General features: G+C 41.1%; 1 protein-coding gene across 1 annotated transcript; it reads right to left on the reverse strand.

Annotated features, from left to right (window-relative positions):
* Nucleotides 1–1,521: 1,521 nt before the first annotated feature.
* meox2a (mesenchyme homeobox 2a) lies at nt 1,522–12,109 on the reverse strand. The gene is made up of 3 exons (XM_005947158.2): nt 11,121–12,109; nt 6,818–6,990; nt 1,522–2,437 (listed from the first exon to the last, which is right to left on the reverse strand). The coding sequence occupies exons 1-3, from the start codon at nt 11,671–11,673 to the stop codon at nt 2,219–2,221; spliced, it is 945 nt and encodes a 314-aa protein (XP_005947220.1). The 5' UTR covers nt 11,674–12,109; the 3' UTR covers nt 1,522–2,218.
* Between the last annotated feature and the right edge of the window lie 207 nt (nt 12,110–12,316).

Here is a 12,316-nt window from a genome sequence, read left to right on the forward strand (position 1 = left end):
AATATGTGCATTGCATCCTATATCATGATGTACAATTAGTGAGTGCCTTGCTAACTAAGCTTGATAGCCAACCAGAGCTATCCTTAGCTGATAATAAGACTCACTGCTGGATAAAATATTTAACATTTTCTGTTCACCGGCATATTAATATTAGCATATGTTATGCTGTCATACTTAGCATACGAATAAGTGTAATTGTGTATAGTCCTTATTTTAAGTTTTTTTTTGTGGTCACATGATCATTAACCACATGACATTAATTTGTGGACCATTTGTGACATACGGTTACAAAGAATATACATTCTTTGCCATGTTAAAGAAGACCACCTTGTGATTTCTTTGGTTCCAAGTTGCATGGAACACACTCACCAAATACTTACAAGGCAGTAGTGAAACTGTGAAAAGTGTGATACAAAGCAGAAACAAAGACCATTTGCCTTCAAATAAAAGCTGTGGCTTTTGAAACACGTTGACCACAGCTCTAAGGTACAACTTTTACTTTGACGTCAAATAGTCTCCATTTATAGTTTGTTTTGCACTTTTTCAAGCTTTACTGCCATTTTGCTAGTAGTTAGCAAGTGTTTGCAGACATGCCTGCATCTTCCATGCAAACTATGGGCAACCCCAATAATTTGTTGGCAACCAGTTTTGCCTAGTGACAGCAAACAACCACCAGGAACCACATGACAACCAGTCAGGGAATGCACATTTTCCCTCTGTAGCTGTGGTTGTGTCACATCTGCTATGGCAGACAACTCTTGAGCTGTATGCACATAACATCATGCAAAAACCTCTATAAATCGAGATCTGATTTATAGAGGTTTTGGCATGATGTTATGTGCATACATAAAGCCATATACAGGCAGATTGAAGTTGGGCAATTTTTATATTTATTCAAGAGTTTATATGTAAACTTTAGAGGCTTAAAGAAAATTTTACTTACTTGTTTTTGTTTTAATTACAGCAGCCAAGCTCCAGAGGTCAGGGGAAAGCTGGTTGTGGCAAGAACATATCTGTGACTTGTTTATCAGTTACATATATGGTCTGTTACATCGAGGACGATACTGTTCCCAGCTTAAAATTTAAGACATTGTGGAAACGGTGAGTGTTTCATATTTGTAAATACTTTCTAAAGAATAATGCATGGTAATAAAGTGGCAGGGAAAACGGAAAAAGAAATCACGCTCATGCTGTGGGTTTGGGGGAGCGAAAAAAAATGCAGTGGTGCCTCTTAAACAAATTAGCATGCACAATCACAACGCGCTGAAAGATGAGATCAAGACATGAAATTATTTTCAACTGGATGTTGTAACAGAATCCGATCCTTTGCGGGCTGGAGCCCCTACCCTTCCCCCAGGCAAAGGTGATTTTAGTTTGCTCCCACATCACCGGCTTTCTACACACTCTGCAATTTTTAATTGGTTTCGGCTTCACTTTGTGGAACATACATTCATCACCTTGGATTCATAAGTGTGGATGGTTGCATAAATGGGGGGAAAAAGTTGTACATAAGAAATTCCATTTACCACTGGTTAAATTTTTATTCAATTTGCAACAGACCCTGAAAAGGGGGTTTCAGATTTGTTTGCAAAACATCATCTCCAGGCAGAAAAGTGTCAGCTTAAGAACCATCAGTGTTTATTACTGCACGAGCTGAATAGTCTGGGTATAGAATCGTTGTTAAGGTAAAACAATACTGATATTTATTTACAAATCATTTATATTAGCTAGGCAAATTTCATTTCCTGGCACTTGATTTGACCAATAACTCCATTACATTCTAATTTACAGTTTTTACAGTAGAAACCGATTGAGGAGCAGACTGTATGTTTAACAGTGCAAATCAAAGCCACAGCCTGCTTTTCTCAAGGCAAACATGGAATGTTTAAATGAATATGATTTCCAAATTTGTTTGTACTGTCCAGAAGAATTCTATAACCAATGATCTCACATTTCCAGATTCATAATATTTTTCTCTTTTTTGGCATTTATTGAGGACTTTCTAAACCAATGGCACCGTCTCCTTTTATGTGCTCAGTTCATCAAATTTACATTTTGCCTGCATGACAACTCCGTCTCTACTATACATCATTCCTCTGTACATTTGTACATGTTTTTTAGCATCGTTGTATGACGATGGCGAATCAGCAAACAGCAGTCCTTCTAAGGACAGTCCTGAGGCGGAGGCTCTGGGGGCACAGGGTTGCATGTGTGTGCATCATAAGTGGGCATGCTCAGAGCTCTGGTCGCTGTCATGACTGTCTTCATTGGCTAAGGAGTCCGTCGAATGGTGGAGTGCCGCAATGCCAGAGAACTCTGAAGGCAGCAGCGTCCCCTTTTTCACATTCACCAGTTCTTTCTCTCGAGCTGCTGCCCCCTGCTGGCCACCCTTCACTCTTTTCCACTTCATCCTCCTGTTCTGGAACCACACCTTCACCTGCAGGGAGACAGAAAATATCAATGCCGTTGCACAACTCAACATAAATCACCAAAAAGTAATTAGGAAGCCTTAATGCTCTCGACAGCAACGTTCTGTTAAAGTTTGGCAGCTATTTCTGCACCAACAATTATGTATGGATGTTCGGTTACATCTGGCACTTGGTGTCTACCTGTTTTTCCCTGACTCAACAGCCCTGACCGTATTTACGTCTCTCAGACTGATGATTAAGCTGTTGCTTAAAACGGTTTACACGTCAAATAGAAGCAGTGGCTCCGTTAGTGTCGACACACGCGCTCGAAGGGAGGGGGAGGATGAGATGGGAAGCCGAGCTTGTCCCTGTCATGCAGGGTGGAAGCGGTTTATTTTTGGGGAGTGTCATTCCCAGGGGGGTGAGCAGTCACATGGTCAGGAAGTTAGTTGACAGCACAAACGTTTGTCTTAAATGTTAAGGGTGTACAATGGACTGAGCACCACCTCGGATTCTTCACAGGCTTTGGGGTCTTTGCTAAAAGCAGGAGAGGGACAAGGACTGAAGCTGAGCAGCATTTATTTAGTAATATTCTCAAGACATCAGAAAAATTTACTATTCAGACTCACCTGCAGTGTACCTGAACTGCTTAACATTACACTGAAAGTGACACTCAGTTTATACAAAATACCAAAGACCCTGAACTCAGGTTTGGGTAGGTCAATCTACAGGTGTGAAACAAGCATATAGGGAGAACTTATAGGGCACTTGGTTTTCTGGAAATGGCCTCTCTGGAAACACTCTGGTGCACTAATGTAATACACGTACAAAAGAAGACAAGACGCACTGGTTCATGCAATTTAAATTTTCAAGTCAAATCTGGATAAAAATGAAAACCTTCAAAGTTTGATTAGGTTTATATCACATTTTTGTTTACAACATTTAATGATTGCAATTAGGTGTGTAGCTACAATCTACTCTCTTATCTACTCTCAATCTATAATAAACTCTCTGTTAAACCCAGTCAAGCATTGGCGTTGGAGCTTTACAGCTGCCATCTTTGAAAATATAGCAAGACATAAAACATCCATCAGATTTCCCCAAACAGCACACACAGCATAAATCAAGAACTGATTGCTTTGCCAATATTTACCTCACTATCTCTACTTCCCAGACCAAACTGAGGTCACACACAACATATGCTGCATAAGCTGACAAAATTTCACACACATTTCCTGCTCTGTAAAGCCACGTAAAGATTAATTGCGATAGTCTTGGAGAAGGCTGAAAAAAAGTTGGACCTTTTCTTGAGTTTTTGCGACTTTGAAATGTGATGGAAAAGCAGAGCATGGTACATTTCACATTCATGTTACAATTTACATTTGCTTTCAGCCTGAGAAGCACATTACTCTGAAAGTCTACAATCACCACATTTAGTGGGATTCAAAGATTTCACTACGTTTTCATATAAACTCAATATACACTGTAGCTGTCTACTTTGTTAGGTACACCAGCTCAACTGCTTGTTAACACAAATGTTCATCAGCCAATCACATTGCAACAACTCAATATATTTAGACTTGTGGGCGTGGTCAAGCAGCTCTGTTGAAGTTAAATCCAACCATCAGAATGGCAAAGAAAGGTGATTTAAGTGACTCAGAATGTGGCATGGTTATTGTTGCCAGATGGGTTGGTCTGAGTATTTCAGAAACTTCTGATCTGCTGGAATTTTCCCACACTACCATCTCTAGGGTTTACAGAGAATGGTCAGAAAAAGAGGAGCTATCCAAAGAGCAGCAGTTCTCTTGGCAAAAATTGCTTTGTTGATGCCAGAGGTCAGAAGAGAATGGCCAGATAGTTTTGTGCTGATAGAAGAACAAGAAGAAGAGCCTCTCTGAATGCACTACAAGTCACCAAAGAACGGGAAACAAAATTGGAGAACAGGATTGGAAAAACATTGGCTGTTCTGATGAGTCTCAATTTCTGCTGCAACATTTGGATGGTTGGGTCAGAATTTGTCGTAAACAACATAAAAGATTGGCTCATCCTCCCTTGCATCAACAGTTCATGCTGGCGGTAGTGTTGTAATGGTGTGAGGGAAAACTTTCTTGGCACACTTGGAGTTCCGTCATACCAAGTGAGCATCGACTAAACACCACAACATGCCCGAGTATTGCTGCTGACCACGGCCATCCCTTTATGACCCCAGCGTACCCATCTTCGTGCCCCTAACATGCCATGTCACAGATCATCTCAAACTGGTTTCTTGAACATATCAGTGAGTTCACTGTACTCAAATGGCCTCCATAGTCACCAGAACTCAGTTCAAGAGAGCACTTTTTTGGATGTGAAGGAATGGGAGATTCCCATCATGTATGTGGTGCAGAAAAATCTGCAGCAACTGTGTAATGCTCTCATGTCAGTATGGACCACAATCTCTGCTTATTAAAGTGGTTGGTGAGTATATACCAAACAAATCTCTATTCAGTTTTGTTAAATGTACTTTTTTACAACTGTAGTTTTGCATATTCATAAAACTTGTAAAGTCCTTTATTTTAAAAAAGTACTTTTACACATTATTTGCATAACATGTTAAGAAACAAAGATATCAGTGTGTTTTTTCTGCCCCACACACCACACAGTTACAAAATCGCACAGTTAAACAGCATCACTGACCGTCTCATCCTATTAATAGCTAAACCTTTACACTGTCCTTTGAAGCACAAACCCTGGAAACCACATCAGATATCCACAAGAATCAAAGTCTAAACACATGACTGAAAAAACATAATCACAACACTACAGTACTAAATTAAACATTAACAGTCCCATGATCCTTTGCACTCGTGGAAATATTCCATTCTCAGAAAAGTCAAGTAGAAACTTTTTAACAACGTGTTCTATTATGCAAGTAATGCACACAGCCCAGTAAAAACTAGGTTAAATTTATTAAAACATCATTTTAAATGAGGACATTTACAGTGCACAGTAATAGACCGTTGGTGCTACACTGGCCTATTTGCAGTGTTGACCTGTCGCCCACTTAAAACATTCGGTGGCTTACAAAGCAAACAAAAAAAATTTGAGGCTCAACTGCTGAAATCCTATGACAAGCAAGAGGGAAAAAACCTTTTCCCAAACACTTTTCCCAAACCAATTGTTGTTAAATGAAGGGATGATGCAACAAGGGGAAACATGTCCCAGTTCCAGTTTCTTACTGTGTTTTTGGCATCAAATTAAAATGAAATTAGATGTTAAAAATGTATGATTCTCAAATAGATTGACACACCTATTTATTGGCTTTTGTAATCTTTGTATTTAAATATATCTTTTAAATTATTTGCATTTAATTATGTATTTATTTACATTCTAAATGGGGGGGACAGGGTCGTAAATCAAGACTTTTCCTTGATTTAATCTTAAATCAATTTAAGATTAATCTTTTCTTTTCCTCCCTAACAAATCACCTCTTAATCTATTATACATTTTAGTGCAACTTTTTTTACTTTCTTGTAGCTGACATATTTATATGTGAAAGCAGTAAGAGTAAGTGGAACTAAAATCATTAATGTGTTCCACTAAGCTCTGGAATTTAACCAACATGCACGCTATAAATGCATGCTATCAAATTGGTCTCTGAGCGTGGGCCGATTGATGTAAAATGCAGGCACATGAAATAAATAACAGGAGACAAATGGTTGAGGGAAGGAAAAAGTGTAGTGTCTGTTGTTCTGTGACACCCGTTTGGAAGCTTTAACTCGCACTAAGTTGACCCCATGCCAGCAATATTATGCGGTGTGATACACACACACACACACACACACACACACACACACACACACACACATATATATATATATATATATATATATATATATATACGTCTGTTTTTTACATTCAAACTACACCTTATCACAACGCAAAATATTGCTGGCATGGGGTCAACTAAGTGTGAGTTAAAGCTTCCAAACGGGTGTCACAGAACAACAGACACTGCACTTTTTCCTTCCCTCAACCATTTGTCTCCTGTTATTTATTTCATGTGCCTGCATTTTACAGCAATCGGCCCACGCTGAGAGACCAATTTGTATTTGCAGGGGCAGTGGGAGAGAGGAAGTGACTTGCTAGACAGCACTTCCTTAAACCCGTCTCCCTGTCTTGACTGTGGATGGCCTGAAAGAATAGTCAGGAACATCTGGAATATGATAGTCCCTTCATACAGCCACATCTGGAGTACAATAGCCCTCACACTGAAGTTACAAAAACACAGTAGCAAGCTGAAAAGCCTCCTCGTCGTCCCGAGGCCGCCTTTGTTTTCACAACATGGCATTAATGTGCTAATGGGGGGTGGGGGGGTTCAATAATGTCTAAACCCAGGGGAAAACAAACAGTGGTGGGTAGGAACATACTTGTCTTTCAGTGAGGTCGAGGTTGACAGCAATCTCGTAGCGCCTTAGTCTGGTTAGGTAGTTGTGGTGGGCGAACTCTGCCTCCAGCTCTCGGATTTGCTCCTTGGTGAATGCCGTCCTCTCCTTCCTGGGCTTGCTGCTCACGTCTGACTTGTAATTCCCATCCTGGGACTCTGAAACCAAACACCACACAGGTTTGTGTTGCACTCAGAGCAGATTTATATGCAGCAAAAATAAAAATAAGGCAAATGTTACGTGGCAGGTGCAAATCAGCAGGGGGAGAAAAGGGGCAAAGTAAGAGAAACAGTGAGAGCTGTCAGTCACACTTTATTGTTCAGACATTGTTTATGAATACTTTAAGTGGCTGGAAGGACTCATGGGCGGCAACACATGTGTGTCTGCACGACGGCAGCTGTGCTATTACAATAGGCTGGCTCTTTTACTGTCAACATGGATGTAATTTGGCTTGAAGAAGTCTGCTGCTCCAGCTTTAAATTTTATATCAGGAAAGGAAAAAGTGTCTGAAGTGCTGCTATTTGCATTTATTTTGATCCTATTATTTTTCAACTGTGTGTCTTTTGATTGCCATTAAGTTTGCAGTTTTCAGAAAGCAAATATACTGCAGTCATAAGATCAGATGTTAGATATGTAAAATCCAGGAAGCTGCAAATGAACGTCTTCAAAAATGCATGTATCAGTAATACAAATATGGGCAAAGTGGGAACTTGGAACAAATTATGCACTTCCTTAAAAAAATATAAATTCCTAGCTTGTGACATCTCCACTTTAATTCATCATGCCAGAAAAATACTTTTTGTTTTGGTATTTCCACAAACTTTCCGAAGAAAACACATACGGCTCATTTGCCCTCCAAAATTTTCCTATTGTGAGCAGTCTTTGTGGTTTCTCTGTTGGACACGCTTCAGTTGCACATTGCAGTTGAAGGCAGCAGCGATTGCATGCTAATTCATCTGCGGTCCTGTTCTGTCGTGTGTGTTAATCCAGCAGGTCTACGTCAAGCCAAACTGTAAATAGGCGTGCAGCTCAGAGCCAGACTCACAAACGGTGCAAAGTGTGAAGCCACATAAGAGAGGAAACTTCAACTTTAACTCAGATTTGTCCCATCGGGGACCCCTGCTGGTTCTGTTTTCCTGTCATAAAGAGAATCTTCCTTCTAATTAAGTGTATATTTTCTCAAGCAAAATAACTCCCTTGAGTCTGAAGAGAAGATGAGAGGTAAACTGAAACTGCCCTACAAAAGTTATATTTGTATGGTAGTCACACAGTTTTAGAGCCAAGGACAAACAAAACATATATAAGACTGCAAGAATTCCCTCACGGGTTTTATGAAATGAAACCGATCATTGCTTGACCCGCAACTTGTGTCCAGCTCCCCCTTGACCTTGCCTTTCCCTCTCTGTAATTTCAGTCCTTTTGCTACAGTGTGTGTCTTATTGAAGCAGGCCTTTCAGATGTGTTCATCCACTCTCTCTGGTAAACACAGACATTGTGTAAAGAGAAATAAAAGTATAACAGAGCCAGCTGCTCCAGACCAATAGGCCTGGAGCTGAAACAAGCGGCGAGCTTTTATGACCCAGCCACTACACCACAGCAATTAGGTTCTCCCTGTAACTTTCATCTCTCCACAAAAAAGCAGGAATAATATGAGAAAAATACATGCACCCAGACAGGGCACATCGTTGAGGGTTCCCAAATGAACTTAGCGCATTACAGGAGTGACACTTTTACAAAATAATGTAAGATTGGATGGATAAAATAATGATCGGGTTATTTTTCTTATGCTGGGAACATAAGCACTGGTTGTTTTCCCTTTACTGAAAAATTTATTTATTTTTTTAAATTTTATTTTTATGCACAAAAAAGAATTCAAACACATCAACGATGCCGCAATGTTTTTCTTAAACTGCTTTAAAAGAAATTTTGAATGCCAGCAAAACGCCTTCGGCACTTCACTCGTCTGTTTTACAACTCTGCCTCAACAAAATAAGACTTGAAGCACCTTTTATTGTTCCCCACAGAAAATCTAGTAACTTTTAAAGGACGACCACTCCCTTGACAGTACTGTGCAAATGTGACCGAGAAACTCAGCAAAGGCCCTCTGCCGTCACTGCAGCTGAAAGTCTGCTGCAGGTTCCCCAGAAACCAGACACACGGACTCATCTCATTAGCTGACCCTCCGTCCTTCCTTAAGGAAACATTCACAGTTGGGTATTAAAGACAGAAAGCCGAGAAGCTTCATATTTGAGCAAAAAAGGGGGTAAACTCTAGCATGGAAGTGAGCTCTCGGGTTTTGTTATTATTTCTGTATCTAAATTCAGGTTTCGCTCAAGTTTCTCGTCCAGATGGTGAAACCTAATCAGAGCTCTATCTCATGCAACAGGCAGCGCTCTGATATTTAGACAGCTGACTGAGTCAGCAGCCTAGTTAGCCCCAATAATCAGCGTGATTGGTGTTAGCATTGGGAGAATGCACTGCACATGTAATGAGTATGCAGTGACTATTGTTGCAGAGGAAGTGGGATCTGGAGGCAAGGGCTCAGTTTTCCAGTGATTTGACAAAAGAGGAAAGGGAGTAGGAGGTAGAGTAATGAATTAATGGGTTAAATGTACTATTTCAACATTTTGCATGTGGACAACTGGACATTTTAGTGCAAAGGAAAATAAAACGTTGAAATCTTTGTCTTTTTATGTTGTAAAATGGCAAATATTTCAGTTCACTTATGGAGTTTCTAATAATCACTGCAGAATTTGGATTGAAAACTAAATTAGTGCCAGTGGTGTTTTGTTTTGTATTATTATTTAAAGTCAGTCTGAAGTTAATCCTGTTATATTTCCCCAACTTTTGGTATATAAACTTGTTGTCAGCTACAGCAACACCCAACCAGTCAGAGGGAGAAAAAACACACTCTCCAAGTATCCTGTGGAGATGTGGGAATATCACCGGTCAACTGCGGATGATGCACTGTGAGTACAGAGACCTTATCCAAAGGGTGCAGGATTAGCAATGACAGGCTGCAATCCTCAAATGGAAACAAACTGGCAAGCAGACTTTCTGTGAGAAACTCTCACTGATATCACTTTGCTAGTGAGATTTCTTGCGACCCGACCCCGGCCATTTGTCATTGTGTGATTGATTATTGTGGTGCCTGCAGGTTGCAAAGGTTTTGCAGGTCATCAGCTGGTTTAGCATCAATTTAAAAATTGTATTAAAAAAGTGTTTATTTATTAATGATTTGTGAGAAGTGTGCTTTTTATAATTATCTGTGGTTTTGAATTTTTAAATACATTTGTATGAATGAGGCCCGATTTAAGAACAATAAAATGATTATACATGCATAGTTCAAGGGTGATTTTTGGGAGAATCACAAATGTAAAATTTAACAAAAAGGTGTCGTTAAAGCTCACTGCCCTCGGGACCTTTACTGTACTGAACATACAACTGCCTGTAGATAAAAATAAAGGAAACTTGTAATGGTCTTTTAAATTTTATAGGAATTAAGTGGTGTTTTTTTTTTTGTTGTGATAATAAGATAATTTAAAATCAATGAAAAAAGATCAAATATTAATATGATTAGCTACATTCATTTTGTAACAGTAGGAAGTTCCCTATCTAAACTTGGCCTTTGTTAAACATGACACTCAAATATTTTCACTTTCATTTTACTTCAGTAAACCTGCGATTTCTTTTAACTGCAGTTTTTAGTAAATGAAAACAATTTGCGTCCGCCCGGTTGTTTAGTGTGCCATGAGGCACCGGTGTAGTCTTTTACAATCCATGACATTAATTCTTTACTGCCCTCTTTATTCTCAGCTCTCTAAAAAGTGTCGCAACAAACCAGATGTGATTTTTAAACAAAACATGCCAGTAGTCAGATGTGCCCGCACACTTATGATGTGGCCTTTGCTCCACGCTTCAGTCCGCCTGTCGCCTCCTGCCTTGCTGCGTGTCAGCCGGCACCTACAAACTGCTTTCCAGACGTTTTTTTGTTTTTGTATCAGAGCTGCAGAATTCCCAACAGTCGTGCTGTTGAATGATTTAGAGTGATGTGTACAGATGTTTCTGTTATTCTTGAGCTCTGTGTGGAATTTCTTAAACGCTGATATTTATGTTAAAATGTTTATCCAAGTAAAATAATGAACAAAGAGATTTTAGAAATGCCTCCAATGTATTTTACATGAAGTCTCGGGTTGTGCAATGTGTTAGCTTTAAAAAACACACAAATGAAATCTCTGCCTTTAGAACTGCTTCACTTCTCGCTTCAGAAAATCCCAGCTTCTCTTACCTGAACTGTCACTTTTCCTCTTGCCGTTTCTCTTCTCGGCCTCAGCAGGTGACAAAGTCTGTCTGCCAAAGTCTGCAGGCACACAAGAGGCCCCTGTAGGGGTGCTGCCACTGCCTAGACTGGGGGTGCTGGCGCACATACTGGGCCCACCGGGGTGGCCCAGGTCTGAAGGCGTGGGCCCATTGTCGTGGGATGAGTGGGAGTGTGGGTGGCAAAGACTGTGGCGAGTACTGCTGCCAGGTGACGGCATCTGCGGGATATGCCAAGATGTATGGTGCTGAGGTGGGTGGTGATGCTGCTGGGAGGGCAGGTGGCCGCGGTGAGGGTGGTGGTGGTGCTGCCCAGGAAACAGGCTGTCGTCACCCGGGTAGCTGGAGATGATACAGGGCGAGGGTGAGGAGGTAGAGGAGGAGGACGACGAAGAGGCCAGGTCAGGGTAGGAGACGTGGTCCGAGCGTCCGTGAAGCGCCAGGGGAGACTGGGTGAAGGCGGGATGTAGGGCCTGCGCCGGGGCGTGGGGGCTCCGCAGGCAGCCGAACAGTGTGTGATCCATTGTGTGCAAACACACACACGGCCCTCCAGGAAAGGCGAGAAGGGCAAGCGTAAGAGGCAATGTTACTAAATCAACCAAAAACAGAAAGATCACAAGCGCATATCCAAGATGCTTCCCTTTCTCCCTTGACTATCCCAAAACTTTTCTCTTCAGTTACAAAAAAATAGTCAGAGCAGCAAGTAAAATGTGTTTTGAAATGGGTGTCCTGTGGTAATCCAGAGCATGCGGCCAGTTGCCAGGCTGTACAGGATAAACAGTTAGCCCAGGACAAGTTGCAGCTGAGCCTCTCAGATGTCAGGAGGAACACGGGACTGGAGCTCGAGGCTGGGAGCAGAAGGAGGTTCCTAGGAACTGCAGAACGAGGGGAGCCAGCGCAGGGGATGTTATAAATAGGGTGTAACGTGAGAGGGAGGCTGGGTCATAGACTGCATACGCGCTACTGACCACATACATATGATCACCCTCCAAAAAGCACAGCATAATAAATCTGTACTATTAAAATGGCTGAGCCTCAGGAAAGAAGGCAATTTATTTTGGACTTGGATCTGACCTCGGGTGGCCATCTTTTTTTCCTACAAGAAAACAGCCTTAATGGTTCATGGGTGGGGCTGGGGGAGGGAGAGGGAGGTCGTATGAGGGGAAG

The sequence above is a fragment of the Haplochromis burtoni genome, unplaced genomic scaffold (genome assembly GCF_018398535.1).
Source record: "Haplochromis burtoni strain Fernald_Lab_line unplaced genomic scaffold, NCSU_Asbu1 Contig_516, whole genome shotgun sequence".
NCBI classification, from domain to species: domain Eukaryota; kingdom Metazoa; phylum Chordata; class Actinopteri; order Cichliformes; family Cichlidae; genus Haplochromis; species Haplochromis burtoni.